Raw genomic sequence first — 23,994 nt, forward strand, 5'->3', positions numbered from 1 at the left:
TATGCACCTTTCCCTGGCACAGGGGAATATATAGTTAGGGAAATGCAGGGGCTTTCAACACTAGTATCACAGAATTACACAGTCTTGGAGCTGAAAGGGGATTTTAAGGATTGTTTAGGTGTTTTCTTTTTTAAAAATAATTTAAAATTTTGCTTATAGGGAATTCGGCCTTAGAGAAAAAATTAAAAGATTATATAAGGTCTCTTCTTCCACTCAACTGAAAAAACACCCCCAAACCAAAACAACTCTGCTGGACTTTCTGGGAGGGATGATGACCTACTGAGATCTGATTTCCCAGAGCAGGAGGTGGGAAGTGCTTGATCCAGCAATGGGTGGGAATGCTTGAACCCAGGAGATCACAAATGGCTGGAATGTGGGACAGTGGTCCCATGCCCAGGCTGGGACCAACTTCTTAGCTGACCTTCACAGGGACAGATGGCAGCTGAACTCTGTGAAATGCCCAAATACAGCTCACAGAACCCAAAGGCTGTGTCTCTGCAGTGTGCAGCATTGATCTATTTTTGAAGCTATTTTTTTCTCTGTAAGTGTCCACAAAATGCATCACTTTACAATGAGCCTGGCAGGATAGCTGCAGTGAAGAAACTCTCCACACAGGTCCCAGTGTCTCCTCTGGAATTTTGCCTGAGCAAGTAAATCAAATGCTTGGTAAACACACTGATGTCACTGTCCCTAGGCACGGGGCTTTAGAACTTTTTCAAAACCCCTTTCTCTCTGTGGCACCACTTGTTTTTCTGGAGTTGGCTGTGGTTCTCCCTCCACGCTCCAGGCCAGGCTCTGTGGGCCGGACAGGTATGGCGAGTTAATCCTGCCAGATGAGGTCAGCCTCTCCTTCTCCCCTCCAGAGCATGGATTTCCTTTAATGTCTTTCTTAAGTTTGAGGAGACAAAAATATATGCCTGAAAAAGGATTGCTGGGAAGAATTAAACACAAGTCCTTCAGCATGCACGTGTCCATTTGTTGCCTTCCAGGTTTGCTTTCTTCTCTGCCTGTGAGGCTCCTCATTCAGTATGCTGTGTTGTGTGGTTAGCTGTTCCGCAGTTATATTGAAGGTGGCTTCTCAGATGCTGCTTGAGTCCTGGGGAATGTCACCATCTGATGACAGTCTAGCTGAGAAATGCTAGCACGCCCACCCCTTCTTCCCCCCACAGATCCATATCTCATCTAGCTGTACACAAAAGGCAACTGAGATAACTCTTGTTATCAGCACTAGGTGGGGTGGGAGGTTTTGGGGGATGGTAAGCATTTTCTGGTTTCAGTTACCATGTAAGTATTTTAAATGTGCAGCTCTAGGAAAACTGATAACCTCCACAACTATATCATTAGAGCCCTCATTAATGGAATCATTTTCTAAATTGAACATCTTGTTTGTCCTTCCTCTCATTTCTTAGTGAACTTGTCAGTCTTCCCCAGCCCTTCACTGGTTGAGTTGTGGGAGTTTGGAGTCTTTTGCTTTTCAGGAATAGGCTCTGCTCTCAGTGACCTTTTCTGTGTCTTGACCTTTGTGGCGAGTGGAGCTTATTTGGGATTTATAGGGTCTACAGTTGATGGAGACACTGAGGAGGATTGAATGCCAGGTATTTTAAAGTGGCCTTGAATTAACTGTTTTCTGGCATCTTTCTCAAATCGATCCATGGGTTATCATGGCCTGTGGAGGCACCTCCCATCTGAATGCTTGCCATCCATCAGCTGAGTAAGTGTTGACCTCTGCTCCCTATGTCCTCCTGTGGGCTGGCTGGGGAAGATCACTTCTTAGGGGCACATGGCAGGGTGGTCTAGAGAGTTGGTTGGGCCCGGGGAATGGATTCTCTGTCCAGTGATGACCTCATCAACTTCTCCCCAGCTGTTGCCTAAGACCTGGAAATTGTGGACAGTTACCTGGACACCCCCACATTCTCTTGCCTGTTAACTGCATCTCTTTACTATCTCTCTGGCCAGACCACCCCCTTTCACTCTCAGTGGAGGTCCAGTGATCTGATTTGTTTGGGGTCCTCAGCAGCTCTCAACTGGATCACTGCAGGACCATGAAGGAATCTTCTGCCAGGGCCCCTTTCCCATCACTCCTGGCAGAACAGTCTTCCTAAGGCAGGATTTGGAATATCTGTTTCCGTATTTACACCCTCAGTGGCTCTCCACTGCTCATAGTTCAAAGCCCATGCTCTTTAGTAGAGCACCCTATCCCTGCCCTGGCCTGGCCCCTGTCTGCCGCTTCCTCTTGGTCTTCCTCTACTTTCATGGACCCTACCACCCATCAATGTCAAACTGCTGCAGTACTCTGGACCTCCAGCTCCTCAAGCAGCTCTGCATAGATTCGAGCTGCTCTCTGCTGAGGTCCTATGTCATGTCCTCCCCATCCCACCACGATCAAGCGGAAATACCTACTCATCCTAATTAAAACTGGGCACAAGCAACCTCTCTTGTGTGAAGCCTTTCCTGATACCCATGGAACCCCTTGCTCTGTGTCCTCAGTGCATCTTTCACAGTGCCACGCTTTGCCCCCTCTGTTTACTTATCTATCTCTGCCTCCTAGACTGTGAAGATTGGGTCTTGTAGCTCATCAGCCCAGCACAGTGTCCAGCAAAGAGGAGGCACCGTATATATTTGTGAAATGAATGAAACAGAAGCTTAGAGTCAGAGATTGTGGTTTTGGATGCCAACTCTGTATCCCACTAACAATTTCTCTGAGCCTCAGTTTGCTCATCTCATCAGTAAAATGGGGAGAACATACACTTCCCTCACAGGGTGGCTGTGAGCTTAAAGTAAGAAGACACCTGTGGAAATGCTAGTTTGCTGCAGATTTGGCTAGTGCCTGGAATCGAACAGGTACTCAGTCCTTATTTCCTGTTTCAGGTGATAACCAGAGAGAAAGCCTCTACTTCAGGAGACTACATCTTACGGTGCCTTTTGTCTTCTTCCGAAGAGGCTTCTCAGATCTTGCCCCTAATTAGGAGGGTGTGCCTGGAGAGCCCCTTAACAGCATCTGGGCAGGGCTTGCCACCAGGGGGCAGAGGCTTTTGAATCATCACTGCTTTGTCAGAGCCTGCAGTGAAAGGTTCAAAGCCCAAATCTTGTTCCAAATCCCATTCCCTCCAGGACCCTTGCCCTCAGTGGGGATTTAGAAACAGCCGCATGCTGTATGTCACGTCCTTGGCTCTGTGTAAGTCAGTGACAGCCTGCATGCCAACGCCTAAACTTCTGCTTTCTCTAGATTCCTCAAACCATCTGTCATTCAGGTGCCTTCCTTGTACCCTGAAAGGATGATTTTCATCAGGGCTCACAGTATCTCTTAATGCCTCATGAAGGCATCCAATTGGAAGAAGCAAGAGAAGAGATGCGTTAGAGGGCTCGGGAGGGATCAACATGGAATGGAAAGTTTAATAACTCAGAAAATAGGAGTTTTTAGGAAAGCAGCTAAACAGCTTTAAGAAAAAGTAAATGAGGTCAAACCTGTTCAACCAGGCCCTTGTGCAGTAAGTAGCTCTAATAGAGGGCAACTGATTAACCATTTGACACTTCACACACCTGCAAAGTTGACCTAACCAGGTTGGCTCCAGCCAATTTTGCAATCATTTTCTGTCTCCACCCATTCCCTATTTCACATCAGCCCCCCTGCCCCACTTCAGGCCCCTTGGCCACCCCCCTCCTCTCCACTTACGCAACCTGAATTCATCTGTACCAAAATATTCACCCCGCTCTGACTTCTTTTTTTCGGGTTTTATGAGGCAGGTGGTCTGAGAAATTGCTTATGACTGTTGGTCCTAATTCTGAAGCTAATTCATTCAGACTATAGAATACTTAGAAAACACAAAGTGCGAGGAAAAAACAATCTCTTATTACCCGACCTCCCTTTAGCGTTTTTTAAATATACTAGCCCAGTCCTTTTTCCACACATATATAGAGGTGTGTGGGTGTGTGTGGGTGTTTATCTTTACAAAAATACTTTCAAATCCTTTTATAGCTTTTCTCCCCTTTTACTTAGTAGTGTGCTTTCAGCATTTTTAGGTTTTCATAAATATTGTTCTCTGCAGTTTTTAAATGGTTGCATACTATTTCACCACATAGGGAGAGTGCTGTAATTGACTGATGGATTCTTTGTTTGGGGACCTTTTCCTGCTTTTGTGACCCACCCCCCTATGGTATAGTGCTCATTCTTGTACCTTCTTTGGAAGCCCCTGAACTCTCCAGCATGGTCTTATGCATCTATGAGGGCCCTGTTTCCCAGTTCTCTTCTCTGGGCTGCTGAAGAATTAGTCTCTACCTCCACAGTTCTGTTTTTTGCATCTGTGATGCTGGCTTATCTGTGCCTCCCCAGCAAGAATGACCAGGGCCTACTGCCTACTGCCTGGTCATAGTTATGCTCAAGAGCATGGTCCTTGAATTGAATAGGGAAAATATCCAATCCAGGGCTACCCACTGATGAGAGCCAAGCACAGGAGCCTGAGCCACCAGCAATGAAAGTGAAAGCTGAGGGAGAAGGAGTGACCATCCATTGTTATCATACGTAACAGGTGCTTGGGAAAACCCCCAGAAGCAGTATCAGTGCTCTCACTATGAATTTGTAGTTGTGTGTAGCTGTTCATGCTTTATGAGTGTGCTAGACATATTTCAGGGTACCTGCCACCCACACTCTTGATGGAGAACAGTCTGGGGGCCCTTCACAGTCCCTGTTGCCCAAAGTGGTTATATGCTGGGTAATGGAATACAGATGCCCATCTGGTCAAGTCCACCTGGATCTGAGTGTGTTGAGGAAATGCATATTGTCAATGACCCCAAAAACTACAACTTTGGGGGTCTGATTAAAAAAAGAAGTCTCCCAGCCACTCAGATTGCTTTCTGGGGAATTTGCACTGCGAACCACAATGGTGAGTGCAGCAGCAACAGGCATGTGTAAGCTGAATATTTGGAGCACAGAAACCATGGCCGAGTAAAGGAACTTTGTCCTTGAAGAGTGGCGGGGCTGTCCTGAGGAGAGTGGCCTAAGTCACAAAGGTTTTCCAGTTCTGGTCCTTGCAAGGCATAGCTGTGCTGTGATCCTCACTTGTGGGCTGCCCTGAAATCCCACGGTGTTGTTTTGTATCCTTTCTCCATCCTCCCCACTTCTCCCCACACACTGGAGCTAGTTGTTGGGGTTCTGCTTCTTGCGTTTATCCAGCTAACATCCAAGAGGATGGCACATTGGCTAGTGCTTCCACTGCTGAGAGGGTCACAGCAGTGCCTTGGGTGGAGTCAGGAGAAGAGGAACATTCCTGTTTTGTACTGGACTGCTTTCCAGGGTGAAGAGCTGGAGTTGCTGCTCTGCAGTAGGACACGGCTCTGAGGTTCCTTCTGGAGACCCTGATTCACAGCCTGGGCATTCCTAGCTAGGCAGCCCCATTTTCTAGTTTTGTGTCTCCATGGCCTGGTGTTGGGAGACAGAAGGTGGGGACACTGTTGAAGGACACACCAGACTGATTTATCATGGACTTCCTGAAGCCAGGGCCACCCCTTTGTATCCAGGTCTAGTTCTGATGCCACTTGAAAAAGCCCCTCCAAGTGCTTTTGCTGTTGGCGCCCGGTATCCCTCTGCTGCCTGGTAGCTGACATCCTGACGCTGCCTTCAGATGCGCTCCTGGCATGTTGTCAGCAAGGCCCTGGGCTTAGCAGTCCTTTTCCTGAAGCCGTGAGAGCATTGAGGGGTGCACAGCTGGGGCCCTGCCAGCTCCAGGAGGAGGTGCAGGCAGTGCTGAGTGTGGCAGGAGCTGTGGAAGAGTTATTCCAGTCCTCTCTGGGAGAGGGTGGGGGTGGTGGCCAGTAGAGGGACTGTTTGAAATTCAGTCGACACCTTTCTCCCAGACTGAAAATCTGGGGACCAGACTGAGAGTCTGAAGAAACTGGGGTATCCTGGGTCCAGAAATGAAGCGTAAAATAATAGTAACAGTAATTGCTGTGAAATCTATGCTGTGAAAAGGAATGAGGCACTTGCTGGTTCGAATGATGGTCATTTTACTGGAACTCACTCTAAGCTGCGGTTCACTAAGCCTCTGGACTTCTCAGAGGGAGTGTTGCCACAAAGCTGCCTACTTTAAAAAAAAAAAAAAAAAAAAAGCCCAACTCTCAGCCTATTTCCGTTATCTCCAAAACCGGATGGAAAGAAAGAGCAGTCAGAGTAATTATAGGGAGAACATTTACAGGCAAGTAATCTGATCTTGCCTTTTAATTTTTTCCCCTCTAGAAAATAGAAGGCAAATACTAGCACTTATATTTACTTATAAGCGTTTCGATTAGATGCTGCCTTGAATCTAGGTGGGGCTGAGAAAAGTGTCTATTCCTGTGGCTGTGGGCATGGCTGGCCTAGGGCAGGCTGCAGGGCTCCCTCGCTGCCTTTCTGTTTGGATAATGCTTGTGTGCTGTCCTTCCATGAGAGCGAGGGGGAATGCAGGTGAGAGGGTGGCAGGACTCAGGCGCTATCCCTACCTTTTCTGGGAGGAGTGGAGGGTGGAGGCAAGAAATGAGAGATAGGAGAGGAGGAGCAGAATAGAAGGTCAGGAAGTGGGGTCTTTTGGGCTTTCCTGATTCCAAGCATGGCATGGGGTGAAAGAGCCATGGACATCCCCAAAGTGACAAGGTCTTCCCTAGGGTTTCAGTAGTCATGGATAAGAGAAGCTGGGGATTGTACAAATTCAGGTGGGGAGAGGATAAGCAGTAGAAGGCATGGGAAAAGGAAAGGGCTTGTTGGTTGTAGAAAAAACATATATAAATAACCTAAATATTCATTAATATTGGAATAAATAAAATGTGGTGTAATCCTATGATGGAATACTGTGCAGCTATATAAAGAGGAAAAATGGGAACTATATTTGATCTCAAAAACTTTGAGGAGGGAAACTGAGGAACATAACTCAATGTAAGGGATGATAATGTTTATGTAAAAAATGCCGTGTATTTTTCAGTAGTTACATATATCTGGATATAAAAGCATTTCTTTTTAAGTCTGGAGAGAGCTATCCTTCAATCATAGTAGTGCCAGTCTCTGGAAAAATGAGGGGAAGCAGGGTTAGTGGTGGTAGTCAGAAGAGATAAAAGACTTAAAATACTGTAATTTAAAAAAATTAAGTAAATATTGTAATCTAAATAAATAGTAGCATGTTTAAAATATTTTTGAGTTATGGTTTAGCAGTCCTCTAAGGAAGCAGCTTCAACATTTAGTGATGAGGGAATTAGGCAGCAGCTTAGAAGCAGCCATCCGTCCCTGGGGCTCAGTAGCTAAATGTCTCAACCTAGGACAATCAGGCAGTCTGGTGACACAGCAGCGCAGACATCAGAGAGATCACAGTCAGGTTGGGATGAAATGAATTACTGGGTTTGCAGTCCTTTTGGCTAGTTCTGTAGCTGGCAGTTACATCTTCTTAGAAGTGGTATTAATAATTTAACATTCATTAATCATCATCTTTAGACCAGCTCTATTTTAGGTACCACTAGGGATTCAGATAAGAGAAAGAATGAAAGAGTCAATGAATGATATTTTTGTCCTTGGATTTAAAACCAGGCCAGGCCCTCATCTCATCACATTTGACTGTGAATTTGGTCTGTCTGCTTCCAGTCCTGCCCTCTGCTCTGTCCTCCACCTGCCACCAGAGTGATGACTCAAAAGTATAAATCTGATCCGCCTTCTTACTTACCTCTGTTAGTCTCTTTCTCAACTTCCCCTGTCCCAGAGGAGGTGTTTGACTTTATTAATGTGCCTTTCGGTGCCCTTTTCCGCCTGGCACTGATGTGCCCTCCAGTCATGTGACAAAACGACCTCAGCAAACTTCTTTTGCTAATCCTGGAACACACTGCAGTGTTTTCATGTGGCATATATTTCGCTTGCACTTTGGAACCCAATTCAGATGTCACTACTTTTGTGAAGGCTTTTTGAATACTTTCACTTTCTGGGAGGGCTTAACCTTGCACTTTGCACCTCACTTCTACCCGTATACCATTAAAATGATTAGTTATGTGTATTTATTTTAGGATCGTCAGCTTAGGACAGCTTGTCAACTATGTCTTATTATGTCTTAATAATAAAACTATGTCTTAAACCTCACAGTTTCTGTCCTAGTATCCATCGTATATAATAGGTACTGAAAAAAATGTTGATTGAAGCCATAGCAAATGTTCTAGTTACCTTTCTATGTAACAAATGTTTCCAAACCTCAGTGGCTTAAAACAACCATTTTATTATGCTGACAGAATCTGTGGGTTGAGAATTTTGGGGGGTAGAGGCACATCAGGCATGGCTGTAAGTTCCAAGGCTGGGGGGCAGCTCACAGTAGAGGCTTGTTCAGTCACATGGTTGCAGGTGGAGCTGGCTGGAGCCAGCTCTGGACTGGAGCATCTGCCCAGGGCCTCTCCATGTGCCTTGAGCCCCCTCACAGCATGGCCTCAGGACCGCTGGCTTTCTTACGTGGTGGTTCAGGGCTCCCTGAGTGAAATAGAAGCTGCATCACTTTTCATGACCTAAGATCGGAAGTCACAGTGACTTCCTGCCCAGATCCAAAGAGAAGGGAATTATTCTAAACTCCACCTCTTGATGGGAGTGTGTGGCATGGTCACATTGCAAAAGAGCATGTGGGAAGGAGATACTGTTACTGTTGTATCTGGAAAATACAACCGGCTATGGTGTGTGGGAGAAATTAGTTCCACAGCTAGAGTTAATATCACTAGGATTGCTACTACTGCAACTGGTGGCTGAACATTTATTGAACACTTACTATGTGCCAGGAATTAAGTTTTAAATGTAGCAACTCATTTAATCCTTCCATAACACTGTGAAGATTATACTACTTTACAGATGAGGAAACTGAGGTGCAGAGAGGTTAAGTAACCAGCCCAGGGTCTCACAGCTTCTGCCCATGCTGTGGGAAGTCAGTGAAGGGGAAGACTTAGGAATTCACACTGATCTTTAGGTTTGCTGTTGGATTGTGGCAGTGCATTTATTACATGGGAGTTGATGGCTGTTTCAAGAGCCTTTTTTTTTTCCTTTTTTTTTTGAGACAAGATCTCGCTCTGTCACCCAGGCTGGAGTACAGTGGCACAATCATTGTTCATGTTAGCCTCAACCTCCCGGGCTCAAGGGATCAAGGGACTTTTTTTTTTTTTTGAGATAAGAGTCTCGCTCTGTTGTCCAGGCTACTGTACAATGGCATGATCTCGGCTTACTGCAACCTCCGCCTGCTGGGTTCAAGCGATTCTCCTGCCTCAGCCTCCAGAGTAGCTGGGACTAGAGGTATGCACCATCTTGTCAGGCTAAATTTTTGTATTTTTAGTTTTTAGATTTTGTATTTTTAGTTTTGTATTTTTAGTAGGGACAGGGGTTCACCATATTGGCCAGGCTGGTCTCAAACTCCTGACCTTAGGTAATCCACCTGCCTTACCCTCCCAAAGTGCTGGGATTACAGGCATGAGCCACTGTGCCTGGCCTCAAGGGACATTTTTGATGAAAGTATGGATTCAGATACGGTCCTTGCACCTGTGGTGTTAGGAAACTGAACCTCGAGCTGTCCTGGTTTGATGGCTCCACTTCTGCCATCTGGACCTTGGTTAGACTGTCCCTTGATGGCAGCTAGTGGGCTGGAATGCAGTGGTGTGATCTCGGCTTGCTGCAACCTCCATCTCCCGGGTTCAAGCGATTCTCCTGCCTCAGCCTCCTGAGTAGCTGGGATTACAGGCATGTGCCATCACACCTGGCTAATTTTTGTATTTTTAGTAGAGCCGGGGATTCACCATGTTGGCCAGGCTGGTCTCGAACTCCTGACCTTAAGTGATCCGTCTGCCTTGGCCTCTCAAAGTGCTGGGATTACAGGTGTGAGCCACTGCGACACACCAGTTCAGGTGTCTTTAGTCAGCTTCATTTACTCCCTAACTCCTTGCCTCAGGTTCTGCATCTGCAAAGTGAGGTCACTAGGAGTATTTACCTCAGCGGGCTGTTGTGAAGGTTAAAGCTGGTTATACAAACAGAGTACTTGGAACAGTTAGTTACCTGGCTGAGGCTCAATAAGTGCTGGCTGTCCTTATTGGAAAGGTTCAAGTCTTGTGGTTTTCCTGTCACCTGATCTGGAAAGATGTCAAACAAAGGATCTTTTAGCCCATGCCACTTCCTGTCCTTCCTTGGCTGAAGGCTGACAGGTGAGAATCCCCAGAAGTTGTCACCGATGTGGCTGTGGAAGTGGCTTTCCTGATTGCTGTCTCTCTGGAGCCTTTAAGTTCCATGAAGCACTAAGTTGACCTGGACTCCACCTATTCAGCATGCTGTGGCAGCTCAGTTCAGTTCCCATTTTTAACTTGGGACTGCACAGATTCCCCATCATTTCTTTTAGGACCAGGTGGGCAAGAAGATCTAGTCAGTGCTTTATTACTTCTCACTGATACTCACAGAGCACATTCAGTATGAGCCATGGAGTAAGAAAACTCTTAGTCACATTCTGTGTCATGAGAAGTTTACTTAACTTTGAAAACCATTTCCTTGTTTGATATATGTGGCTATAATGAAATCGACCCCATTCAGCTGTTGTGAGGATTAAATGAGATGATGTATGCAGAGCAATTAGGACAGTGCCTGGGAAAGTGCTACTCATCATAATCATTTATCTTCAGTTTAGAAACAATATATACTTGCTTATTTAAAAAAGGAGATAATAGAGAAAAGGTATTGAGAAAAATAGGAGAGGAGAAAATCACTCATATTCTCACCATTCAGTGATTCAGACCAGTGTCATCAATGTTTTGTTTGGTTGTTTTTGTAGGTGTAGGATTTTTTTTTTTTTTTTAATCAGTAGTTTTACTGCATATGGAGTTTTGCATTTTTAACCCAAACTTAATGTTCTTTTTAGTGCTTTTGTACTTACAAAGATTGATCCTGTTTTTAGATTGATATCTCTCATTGGTAGAAATGAGATGAAATTTTAAAATATTCATTTGGTGGCTTTCACAGCATGATTTGATCTCTAGGGTCTTCTGTGGGATTGCTACATGGTGCATTGTATTATTTTCATCTTGTAGATGAAGAAAGATACTAGTGTGGCTGAGTCACTTGCAGAATTTGGAGGAGCAGGGTGCTGAACGAGTTTGATGATTGTAGGGGCCACAACTGGAAGAGTAGATGTAAAATGAAGAGGTTGGTCCCTTTGACACTTTCACATGCTTAGTCATACATCTTGAACATATAAGTTGGATCCTGTGCCTAGAGATAATAGGTTTTTGAGCCAAGTCATATTCCAAAAATTGCATGAGAAACTGGCTTTCCCAGGCAAAGTGACCCCTCCCTGCTCACTGACTCCTGAATCATACCTCCTGCTCCTAGCCAGGTTTGTCTAGGACTTGAGCACAAAGAAAAAGTGGGAGCATCTTTGAACAAGAAATACCTTGAAAAACTAGTTAAGTGGCATCATGTATTTGTGGGACGGGTTATTTCAAAACTCAATCTAAGAGGACAGGACCTTGCTCATTGACACGTTACTGTCTGAGGCAATGTTTCTTAATCTTTTTGGGTCTTGAATTCCTTTGAGAATCTTTTGAAATGTGTGGACTCTTTTCCCAGAAGAACACACTCATGTGTATGTAACACAATTTTGCATTCAATCTTAGGTACTGCAGGCGTCTACATTAGTCATATATTGGTGTAAAAAAAAGAAAAAAAAAAAAGCCCCAAACTTAAGGCTTAAAGGAACAATAGATGTTTATTATCTCACAGTTTCTGTGGTTCAGAAAGTCAACAACGTCTTAACTGGGCACTTCTGACTTGGAGTCTCCCAGGAGATTGCAGTCAAGATGTTGTGGGGAGGAAGGGGGCAGGTTCGGTGGTTTGTGCCTGTAATCCGTGCACTCTGGGAAGCAAAGCCAGGAGGATTACTTGAGCCCAGGAGTTTGAGACCAGCCTGGGAAACATAGTGAGACCCTATGTATTAGTCAGTTCTCACATTGCTATAAATAAATACGTGAAACTGGAGAATTTATAAAGAAAAGAGGTTTAATTGTCTCACAGTTCCACAGGCTGTTCAGGAAGCATAATGCTGGTATCTGCTTGGCCTCTGGGGCGACCTCAGGAAACTTTCAATCATGGTGGAAGATGAAGGGGAAGCAGGCATGCCTTACATGGCCAAAGCAGGAGCAAGAGAGAGAGAGGGGGAGGTGCAACACACTTTTAAACAATTGGATCCTGTGAGAACTCTCACGAGAACAGCACCAAAGGGGTGATGCCAAATCATTCATGAAAGATCCACTCCTGTGATCCAGTCGCCTCCCACCAGGCCCCATCTCTAACATTGGGGATTATAATTGAACATGAGATTTGGGTGAGTACACAGACCCCAACCATATCCCATCTCTGTAAGAAATAAAAAAGTTAGCCAGGCATGGTGGTGTGTGCTGGTGGTCCCAGATACTCAGGAGGCTGATGTGGGAGGATCACTTGAGCCTCGGAGGTCAAGGCTGCAGTGAGCTCTGATTGCACCATTGCACTCCAGTCTGGGTGACAGAGTGAGACCCTGTCTCAACAACAACAGAAAGATGCCTGGGGTTGACATTATCTGAAGGCTTGACTGAGTTGACTGAGGCTGGAGAATACTTCCAAGGTGGAGTCTACTTCCAGTCACATGCTAGCAAGTTAGTGCTGGCTGTTGGCAGGAGGCCTCGTGTGGTCTTCCCCATACGGCTGCTTTGATGTCCTCATAACATGGTGCTTGTCTTTTTATGACTTAGCCCTGGAAGTCACGTTCCACCATTTGTGCATTTCCTACTGGTCACATAGGTCAGTCCTATTTAGTGCCTAGGGCAAGGTCTGAGAGGGGAGTAGTGCTGACTGCCCATGCCCTCTCCTGGTGCATGCTGCTCCCAGCACCCAGAAGCTCTCCTAACTGCATTATTTAGGGTTTTCATATGGGGTTTCATTACATGGGTATGAGTGATCAAATCACTGACCAATGCTGATTGGATCAATCTGCAGTCTCCCTCTTGTCCTTGGAGGTCTAAGGGTGGGGCTGAAAACTCCAGCTCTAAGCGTGACCATCTCCTTCTTTGAAACTGCCTCCCTGCTCACCTTCAATCACTTCATTAACATAAACTCTGGGATGGCCAAAAGGGGCTTCTTATAAATAACAAAAGGTATTCCCATTGCTTAGGAAGTTCCAAGGGGTTTAGGAGCTTAGTGCCAGGAACTGGGGACAAAGACCAAATATATATATATACACACACGTGTGTGTGTATATCTCTATATAAAAGATACTACAGTAGTGAATACAGAAGAAATTTTATATGGCAAATATGCATTATTTTTATTTGTGGCTAAAATTTTTTTCTAGTTATTAAACTGGTACATACTCATTGCAGAGGACTGGAGGAGGGAGTAGAATATTAAGAAAAAAATAAAAATCACTTGCCATCCTGTCACCTAGTATTTTCTTTCTAGTTCTTTTCATGCAGTTATATATAACATTTTGATCTTTCTTTTTATATTACAGAAGTCATGTTTGCTTATTGCAGAGTAATCCAAAGAGTACAGAATGTCTAAAGTTAAAAAAGTTAATTAAAAAAAAAAAGATCCTTGCCTGGGAGGAACCTTCTATTGTAGGTTGAGAGGGGAAATAGAAGGGCTGTGGGTCAGAGGATGCCCTGATCAGGGTTGGGGGCCTGTGTCTCTTTGGAGGCAGCAGAGGTCTGCACAGCAGGGTATTACCATTAGAAGGAAATGGGGAGGGGGGCGGGTATGTGGAAAGGGAATTAAACTGCCAAGAAGAAAACATTTATTTTTATTGTTATGTTGAGAAGCATTATTTTCAGGGGTCAGAAGCCCTTTGTGGGGCAGAGGGAAATTAAGGACATATTTAATAAACAGGTGCAGCTGAATGTGTGTGGTTGAAGTGCAGTCCAGTAGTTAGTTATTTGTCTGGTTGTTTATAACCTGCTTCCAGCCTGGGCAAGTTGATTTGACCCTGCTGTCCTGGCTCATTCAGGCACTTAACACTGTTTACCTTTGGGTGGGGAGGACATTCATGATCCGCTGGCCAAGTGCCTTTGTAAGGTCTGTAAATAGGATGCATTCTGGTTAAACTCATTATTGCATCACAAGAGCCAGTATCTGATGGGTCTCAGCTGTTTTCTTTTGCACTGGGGAAGACTAGAGGAGAATGAAACTTTCTTGAACCAGGGATTGGGTCTCTACCAAAGAGAGAAGCTTAAAGCTAGTGAGAGCCTTAAGATATTTCATTTGAGCACTTCGCTGGCACCATGTAGGTAGAGACACTTTAAAGTAACAGTGCTTTGCTATACCTGATTTGAATCATCTGTGAAGCTTTAAAAACAATCCTAATTAGTCCTAAGACCAGTTATGTCAGGTGGGGTCCAGGCACTGTTAGTTTTTCAAAGCTCCCCTGGTGATTCCAATGTAGGTCCAGGATTGAGAAGCAGTCCTTGAAGATGCTGGTGTATGCTGACCTGCCTCCAGCCTTCTTTGCAGGAGATGGATAGGGGTTGGTTGTAGTTGCTCTGTCATAGAACACTGCAATTCACAGGATACCTAATGTTATGAATGTAGTTAAATTGTTTGCAAAGTGTTCTGTGTTTCAGGAATACTGCAAACATTTGATGCAAATGTCACCATATATTTGTGTGTGTATATATACAGTCATGGGTCACTTAATGATGGGGATATGTTTTGAGAAATGCATCATTAGGCAATTTCATCCTTGTGTGAACATCACAGGGTATATTTTAACAAACCTAGATGGGATATATATTTTCATTTATATATTTTCATATGGAAAATCAAATGTCCCAGCACTGTTACTGAATATCAGTCATTTCCCCTACTTGATCTGCCATGCCAATATTAAGTGCCATATACTAGATCTCTATATATGCCCCATTATAATCTTAAAGGATAACTGTTGTACATGTGTTTCCTCCTTGACTGAAATGTTATTCAGTGCATGACTGTACATATAGCAAAAATGTTATACAGCATATTTTAACATACTGATATTACTAAAGAGTTGTCCTCATGGTGACTTTAAATATCATAATTAATGCCATCAACCAGAATATATCAAGTAAATTCACATACCACTTGTTCTGTTTCCTTCCCCTGCCAATTTTTTATTTTTCCTGATTCTGCTGAAGCCAAGATGGGTTCTGTGTAAGATTTTGTTTGTGAGGAAAGGTTCTGCATTAATTAAAGTTTTGCAAGCCATGGGCGTTTCATTGTATGGGCCGTTTTGAGGTCTGTCATCTTGCAGATTAGATCAGCTTACACTGAGGCACAGTACCCTGCTGAGCTGGGCTGAGAGCTTCACTCCACTAGTATTCGAGCTGTCCCGGCTGTTCACCAGCTGGATCCACTTCAGATAGGCATAGCCGGGGCAGCCGCCATTCCCATTTGTGGGGGAAAAGGGAAGCTATCACAAGAATGGGCTGCAGCTGTGGGAAGACATGGGCGGCCCAGTGATGGTGTCATTGTCAAGAGGCCTTTGAAATGTCCTTAAGCAGTCATTGGCCAAATCCTGTCCTCTATGGATCCAGAGCCACAGAGTGTTCCAGCCAAAAAATGTCTTAGCCAGCAGCTCTTTATTGAGGACTGATTGTGGGCTAGGCTGTGTGCTAGGGGCTTTACAGATGTTATTAAATCTTTTCAATAACCCTATGAGGCACACATTATTATCCCCATCTTACAGATGAGAAAACTGAGGCTTAGAGAGGTTAAGTAGCTTATCCAAGATCACAGTTAATAAATGACAAAGCCAGCATCGGAACCCATGCTAGTCCTCTCCAAAGCCGCCTTCTTAGAAATCATTTGATAGATGAGGAGATGAAGGTCTGGAGAAGAAAAGCAACTTGTTTGAGATGACACAACCAGCTCTAATTAGTGGCAAAGCTGTGCCTAGAATTCACCTGCGCTTTTCACAACCTGCAGTGCGTGACCACTGCCGAAAGGGAGAGGCAGGGGTGTGCCCCCTCCCACCTTCTGAGTGACCCAGGCACAATCAGTGTTGAGTTGGCATGAAATGAGAAATTAAACTCACCATGCCACTTTAAGAAGAACATGGAGAAGGCAGGCAGAGTGACCTTGGAGAACGCTATCTCAGCCAGAAGGCAGGAGGTCAGCGGGGGAATCTGAGTGGGAAACTCAAGGGTAGCCTGACTGTCCTTGTCATAGGTTTAGCTGGGCACTGTCCCCTTTGTCAGTTTGTGGCAGTCTGGGCATCAGGGATCTGCTTCAGCCCTTCACATTCGTATTTGGGCGTGCTCAGCTTAAAACGATAGCAGTCTGCAGGAGCTCAGCTCTGCCTCCATTTATGGAGGGAAGAGAAACTAAGGAATGCTCCTTGGGAGTGGTGTTGGGGAGCAGCCACATGGGAAAACGGAGGGTGTGGCACCAGAAAAAAGGTGCTCCCAGGACTCCCTCCCACCAGTGCTCGGACCAAGGAAGAAGCATTTAATTTCAGCCAGATTTCTAGACGGTTGCTTTTATTTGTTTTCATCTGAATTTGTGCCAAGGATTCAACTTTTCCTGCTCGTTTTATTAAAAACTTTATACACAGCATTAATAAATAGATATAAAACTGCCACATAAATGACAAACAGAGGGACTAAATGAAATTCCCAAGGGTCAGCTGTTGAATAAGTAACAAAAGCACATCTTGGCATGATCCAATTCCCATATATGCAAATTAGGGACCGTGCTTTACCACGGAGTGTTTTAATTAATATTTATAAATCACAGAGCGCCTTTGAAAGGGCCAGTAAGCTATTTATATTATTATCATGTCACACAAATAACAAACCCTTTGGAGATTGCTGCCTACTTTGCATTTTGGTCTGAGAAGTGAGCATGTTGCATGTGTTTTCTGTCCCTTGTAGGTGTGGTGTCAGCACAGCGGCAGGTCACCGTTCAGGAAGGACCCTTGTACCGCACGGAGGGCTCCCACATCACCATCTGGTGCAATGTGAGTGGCTACCAGGGACCTTCGGAGCAGAATTTCCAGTGGTCCATTTACCTGCCTTCATCTCCAGAACGAGAGGTGCAGATTGTCAGCACTGTGGACTCTTCCTTCCCCTATGCCATCTACACCCAGCGCGTCCGCGGAGGGAAGATCTTCATAGAAAGAGTCCAGGGGAACTCAACCCTATTGCACATCACAGATCTTCAGGCCCGGGATGCCGGGGAGTATGAATGCCACACACCCAGCACTGATAAGCAATACTTTGGGAGTTACAGTGCAAAGATGAACCTAGTGGGTAAGGAGATGCTATCTTCGCATGGCCCACATCTGGCCTGACTCAGTTCTTTAGTAGTGTAATTTTGCTTTATGCCATACATTTGACTTTAAAAAAATCCCCAAATCCCCACATATTTTAGGGGTCAACAGATAGTACAAGTAAACTAAATTTCTGTAGTTTACTAATAGGTGGTTGAGGGTGAAACTTTAAAAAGGTCTAATGCAGATGTTAAGAATTTCATAAGTTAACACTGTAACTGGTGAAAAGGGATATGAAAATATAAGGCAAGATGTTTGTGGTTGATGATCTGAATGACAAGGAAGATGAGACGTATGACATCAGTTGGAAGAGAGGAGAAACCTCTCAGAAGGATAGGCCTTTGGGCAGCTCTGAGACCCATGGGGCACTGCTGAAGCAGGAAGCACATGTGGCCGTGGGTCCTTGCTCAGACCTCGTACATTGCAGGTCCTTTGGCTCCATGCGTAAGGAACTATGAACTGGCTGTCTCCCTTGTTGTTCCTTAATGCTGAAGGAAACGTGAAGAAGAGGGATGCAGGAGCTTCCAATGTGGGCAGCCTTGGTCATAGTGTTTGTCAGTGTCAAAGGGTTAACCGTATCAAGGCTGTTCTGTTTTTCCGCCTATCTTAATTTCTAGTTTTTATTATCACAACTAAGCAGTGGGTTTTCCTTTTTCTTTCTCTAACAAGTCTGTGTCCCAGCAGGAGACCTTTTGTGTGGGTATGTGTGTGTGTGTGTGTGTGTGTGTGTGACGGAGTTTTGCTCTTGTTGCCCAGGCTGGAGTGCAATGGTGCGATCTTGGCTCACTGCAACCTCCACCTCCTGGGTTCAAGCAATTCTCCTGCTTCAGCCTCCCGAGTAGCTGGGATTACAGGCATGCACTACCACGCTGAGCTAATTTTGTGTTTTTAGTAGAGACGGGGTTTCTCCATGTTGGTCAGGCTGGTCTTGAACTCCCGACCTCAGGTGATCCGCCTCCCTCAGCCTCCCAAAGTGTTGGGATTATAGGTGTGAGCCACCGCACTCCGCCATTCCCAGCAGGAGACCTTTAAGACCTGATCCTTGGGTGAGAACAGGGAGAAAGCACATACTAGTTGTGACTAAGATACTCTCATCAGACAAAGAGGTGGTGCTATTTAATCTCCAGAAAGATGCAAGCAAGGATCAGGGTATGATTCTGACCAAGAGATCACAGAGAAAATCTCTTCTCTTGCCGGAATCTCTCCAGACTGTGGCTTCCTTCCAGTGAGGACCCCTGGATGGATGAATTACGTGAAAATTAAACATACTAAAAATAGGGTATGATGATGATTTTTTTCTGCCAAAAATGGTTTTTTTTAAAGAATTATCTTCCTGGGGCTGTACTGCTGAAGTAAGTTACAGAATGGGGATGTGGGAAGGAGAGAAAGGGGAAAATAAGGATGTTGTATAGAAATGTAAAACTAAAAGTTCCAGGAGGCATTTCCATTTGAGCATCAGTCAGAAGTGAAGTTAAAGTATCTCAAAGCAGTGCCAGAATGAACAACAAATGTTATTTGACCTGTGAGACAATTGTTTAAAGACAATATTTTCAGGGAGTTCATTTATTATATAATATGAAATACACCCCATGTTTCATCCAAGTGTTATTAAAATACCAAACAGGTAAGTGTAAGCACCAAAATAATGCATTTCCAAATCCAAACAGAAAACTTTCTGTTTATGTGCATTTGGGGCTGTCTGTGGCCTTGAATGGATGGTTCAAGGATGACTGTTAGGGATGCAGGGCAGTGACGCCTCCATGGAATGGGAGCTTAGCCCCTAGGAGTCTCAGATTCTGTGGCTTTGTGACTGCACTCTCGGGACATTTCTGTGTTACAGTGATCCCAGACTCCCTGCAGACCACTGCCATGCCCCAGACTCTGCACAGAGTGGAGCAGGACCCGCTGGAGCTCACCTGTGAGGTGACCTCGGAGACCGTTCAGCATAGCCACCTGTCTGTGGCCTGGCTCCGGCAGAAAGGTGGCGAGAAGCCCGTGGAGGTCATCTCCCTGAGCCGAGATTTCATGCTTCACTCCAGCAGCGAATATGCGCAGAGGCAGAGCCTGGGGGAGGTGCGGCTGGACAAGCTGGGGAGGACCACCTTCCGCCTCACCATCTTCCACCTGCAGCCTTCCGACCAGGGCGAGTTCTACTGTGAGGCCGCTGAGTGGATCCAGGATCCGGATGGGTCATGGTATGCTATGACCCGAAAGCGTTCCGAGGGAGCCGTGGTCAACGTCCAGCCAACTGGTCAGTCTCTCTGAGCCTCTTGTCCTGTCCTTTACCTGGTGGTGAAGGCTGTCAGATACTGGGAGGATGTGGAGACTCCTTTGGGCGCCTCTACCAGGACAGCCGGTTTTCATGTGAAGTTAAAACTGGTCTCCTGTGCAACCAGAGGGAGCTGAGGGATGTGCAGGACAGGGGTATCCTAAGACCTGAGTCACAGGCAGGTGCTGCACAGACTGAATCCTGCTTAGAGACCTGCTTTCTTTGACCTACATGGTGTTTACACTTTTTTGAATTAGAAACTCATTTTAAAACTTGGGAGATTTCTGAGAAACCATTTGTATTTTAAAACTCTAGGCTTTCATTCCCATTAGCCACAGTTGCTGCCCCGTTTAATGATGTTGCTTTCCTCAGGTGCCCATCTGGTTTCATTTGCAGAAGACATTTGAGATAATGAGACTTCCATCCAAGGTCTAACATTATGAACTAGAGAAGTTTTGTCTTAAATTATTATTTTAGTAATAGTAATAGTAATAGTCTTTGGTGATATTTTGTAATTTCTAAAATACTTTATCACATATTACTTCACCATCTCCCAGACGTTCTGTGAGGTGAGTAGGTGGTAGTATTTCTATTTTGCAGGTGAGAATGCTGAATGCAGATTACTTTATGTTGGGGCTCAGAAGGAGTCATAGGGCATGTTGATGAGGCCAGTCTGAGAGTACCAGTTTCCACTCTAGATGTTTTCTTAAGGCCTGGAAGGGGTCCTGAGGAGGTTGCGTGATGTCTTTAGAACTAAGGCAAAATGCTGGTGGCACAGCCAGCTGAAACCCTAGGGCCCTGGCTCCTCTTGGTTATCTCTTGTGGTCCCAGACTCTACTCCCCAGGCTCCTGAGCCCACCAAGCTCCAGGCCAGAGCTGATGGCTGTCGCTGGCTGCCTCTGCTGGGCTGAGGGCAGGTTCTCACATGGGCCTTCAGTTCCCCTAGCTTTGGTGGAACGTGGCTGTTGTGCCATCACTAATTGGCGATGAGTGGCTTGAAAGCCTTTCCTTGTGTGGATGCTCACTTCTGGCGAGGACTGTGGTGGTTCTGGTGAGTGAGTGGAGGTGTGGCTTTTGGGAAATGAGCTGGGGAGTCCCAGTACAGGTGGGGTCCCTCTTCAGGACCTGTCTCTTGGACTCCCTGTCCCATTTGCTGCAGTCAGTTGTCTGGGTCTTTGCATGCTTTCTCTGCCATTCTAGAGTAATGCTTCAGACTCAGCTAACAGTACACATTTTGGGGCTTCATCCCAGAAGTCTTCATTTGGAGGCTCCTGGGATGGGACCCGGGAAGCTGGATTTCCAGCACGCTTCCCAGGTGATTCTTCTGCTATCTACATTTTTTTCAAGCAAAGCTTCCAGGGCAGAAGCAATTCTCTGGACATCATTTTAATAAGTCATCTAATGGATGTGAGATCTTTTACCATAGGGGTTGGGTTCCTGGATGGGGAGCACTTTATCTGCTCTGTAGGACATTTAGCAGCTTCTGGATCTTTCAGTATTAAAAAATCTATCCAAGGGGCTTTACTTTATATTTATCCTTTCTCTTCCTGGATAGTTTTAAGATCAGCTTCGGAAGTTTGGGCCAAATTTTGAGTCTTAATGCTTTTAAATTAGGTTGCATCGGTTAATCTTCTTTATTTTAATCTTACCAATTTGGAATTAGAACTTTTTGAATTTACCCTGAAAATGTATCTAGACTAAGCCAGCAAAGGGAAAACTAAGTGGAAAAAAAGTTGATGACTTCACTCTGTATTCGTGTGCTGCTTAGGTTCAGCAGTTGCATCTCCAACTCTACCCTTCTCTTAGTTCGTTTCAGTAAACATGTAGTTAGTCTCCACAGCATTGAAGGTGTGATGGTGATAGGCATTAGGGGCTTCAAAGATGACTAGCACTGGTCCTTGCACTTAGGCAGACCTAAGAACCAATGACCAAGTAGAATGTGCTGAGTGCATTGATAGCATTTGTATAGAGTGCTCTGGGAATACCGGAAATAGGAAGTGTTCTTGCAACCATAAGTTTTCTCTGAATGGGATGATTGATAAGACAAATCCAGGAACGCCAGTACGTTTCTTGACTTGAACTGAGTCTGGAAGCTTAAGGAGTCAGCAGGAGGAGAAGCATAAAAGTACGAAAGTGTTTGATATGTTTGGCAAGCAGAAAGAAGTCAAGTATGACTAGTTCCGGATGTTGAGTTCTGGATGTGCGTGATGAGAAGAAAGGCAGCTGGAAGCCCCAAATGCTGTAATGTAGAGCTGGGGCTTGACTCTGTGGGCCAAGAGTTTTCAAGCTGTTCTTGGAACCCTGGGAGCCCCTCAGAGGTGCATAGGAGGCTAGACATGGGTGTGTGTGGGTGTTCATGTGCATGTGTGCACGCCCAGGAGTTCAGGGAGAAGGCATGCGAGGGCCTGGGTGGTCCCCCACTTGCTTCAACTGAATGTTTTCTATGTTGGGTGGCAAAAGATTTTATATGACTAAAAAGTCCCCTTCCTTTGTCCTCTTCTTAATAGTTTGAAAACCTCGGCCGGGCGCGGTGGCTCAAGCCTGTAATCCCAGCACTTTGGGAGGCCGAGACGGGCGGATCACGAGGTCAGGAGATCGAGACCATCCTGGCTAACACGGTGAAACCCCGTCTCTACTAAAAATACAAAAAAAACTAGCCGGGCGAGGTGGCGGGCGCCTGTAGTCCCAGCTACTTGGGAGGCTGAGGCAGGAGAATGGCGTAAACCCGGGAGGCGGAGCTTGCAGTGAGCTGAGATCCGGCCACTGCACTCCAGTCCGGGTGACAGAGCGAGAGAGCGAGACTCCGCCTCAAAAAAAAAAAAAAAAAAAAAAGAAAACCTCTGCTGCAGACGGTTGGAGAGGAGGTAGAGATTTTTAAGCAGGGAGTAACACAGTCGGATCAGGGTTTCAGGAAGAAAAACCCATGGAGGCCACCTGGAGGTTGATTAAATCCATTGGGTCTGAAGTCAAGAGACCAGGTAGAAAAGAGCTAATAAGAGCTATGGCTAGGTCAGTGGGTGCCAGAGGCGAAAGAATGAAGAGCACAGTGGAAGGAGGGGTCCCAACTGGCTAGAAGCCCAGGAGCTGGGGCTGGGGCTCCGGGGGTTCCTTGAACTGTGGAAGGGAAGGAACAATAATGAGGACATGCGGGACCTTTGCATTTGTGGCAGCATTGGCTGTCTTTTGTTTTTGTAAATTCTAATGAAAGAGCCCATCCATCAGGTAGACTCTGATAGAGATGCTCAGTATGTGAAACACCCAGGGAGTCCTCAGACATAGCGGTCTGGGGCTCAGAGACTGACCCTGAGAGTGATCAGGGCCCTGGAAGAACCCATGGGGTAAAAATGGGACAGGGCCTGGGAGAACAGTAGCAGTAAGAGGTGACCAGAGAAGCAGGTGAGAGAGAGTGTGGAACAGAGGGGGCTGGCCAGCAAGGAGAGGGGCAGGAGGGAAGGTATCACAGAGCAGGCTCAGAGGCCTCAACCCACTTGAGGAAAGCCTTTGGTTGGGATGCGGGTAGGGATAGGGTGGATCATTCGTGACATTTGCTAAGTCAGTGAAGCCTAATTTCAGTGAGTTGAAGTGGAAGGGGTATTGGAAAAAGCACAGGTCAGTTTCTAGAGATGTAATTGACTGGGCATAACCAAGGGCAGAAATGGGGGTGATGTGCTGTAAATGTTGTGTCTTCAACCTGGGAACATGAAGATGTCACCACAGCATGGGGGGATTCCCCTGAGATGAGAGGAGTCTTTGGCCGCCGAAAGAAGAAAGCCAGAATTACAGCCAGGCTAACGTGGAGCAGTGGAAAGGTCTGAGGTCTAGGGTACCCCTTGCACAGCTCCAGTGGTGTTTATGTGGAACGAGTGCTTTTCTGTCATTGATGTCGGGTTATAAATAATTGGGTTGACCTGAGAGATAATATCCAGCAGATAACACGGGCACTGTCCCATATGGGTGTGTTCATCTAGGTAGATGGTGGTAGAGAGAAATGTGCTTCCTTCAATCCATGCCTCTTAAGGCTTGTCTCTTGGGAGCTGGAAGCTGTAACAGCAGCTACTTCATTGGAGGGGAGGCCCTGGAGTTGATGAGGTGGTTTTCCCTGTCAGGAAGTTTGGCTGCTAGAGGAAGTGGTTAGGTCACTGGAAAAAAGGGGTGTTTGCAGCAGGACACCAGCCTATGTAGGAGGGGAGGGGCTGGAGAGCCTGAGGAGTGGGAGGGGTAAAACTGAGCTGGGGCTGGAAAAGAGGAATGTGGATGCCGCTCATGCGTGATTCTTACGTTTTCTTGGGAAACAATCCTCATCTGCTTGAAGAGCGCCTAGGACGGGATGAATGGGCAAGATCTTGAAGACAGTGGGAAAGGCTAGAAATGCCAGTCTAGGGAAGGCAGGCAAGGTTGGAGCTTATGACTCCACATGGAATTCAAACGTCTGTGCCATGG

General features: G+C 45.7%; 1 protein-coding gene across 2 annotated transcripts in view; it reads left to right on the forward strand.

The window, feature by feature from the left end:
* IGSF3 (immunoglobulin superfamily member 3) overlaps positions 1–23,994 on the forward strand; it is a 94,250-nt gene that overhangs the window by 34,788 nt on the left and 35,468 nt on the right. For both annotated transcript variants that reach the window (XM_033199078.1, XM_033199079.1), the window contains exons 3-4: positions 16,888–17,265; positions 19,126–19,536. In XM_033199078.1, coding sequence (XP_033054969.1) covers positions 16,888–17,265; positions 19,126–19,536 — 789 coding nt within the window. The remainder of the gene's footprint in view (positions 1–16,887; positions 17,266–19,125; positions 19,537–23,994) is intronic.

Source organism: Trachypithecus francoisi, unplaced genomic scaffold (genome assembly GCF_009764315.1).
Source record: "Trachypithecus francoisi isolate TF-2019V2 unplaced genomic scaffold, Tfra_2.0 Lachesis_group5, whole genome shotgun sequence".
NCBI lineage: Eukaryota > Metazoa > Chordata > Mammalia > Primates > Cercopithecidae > Trachypithecus > Trachypithecus francoisi.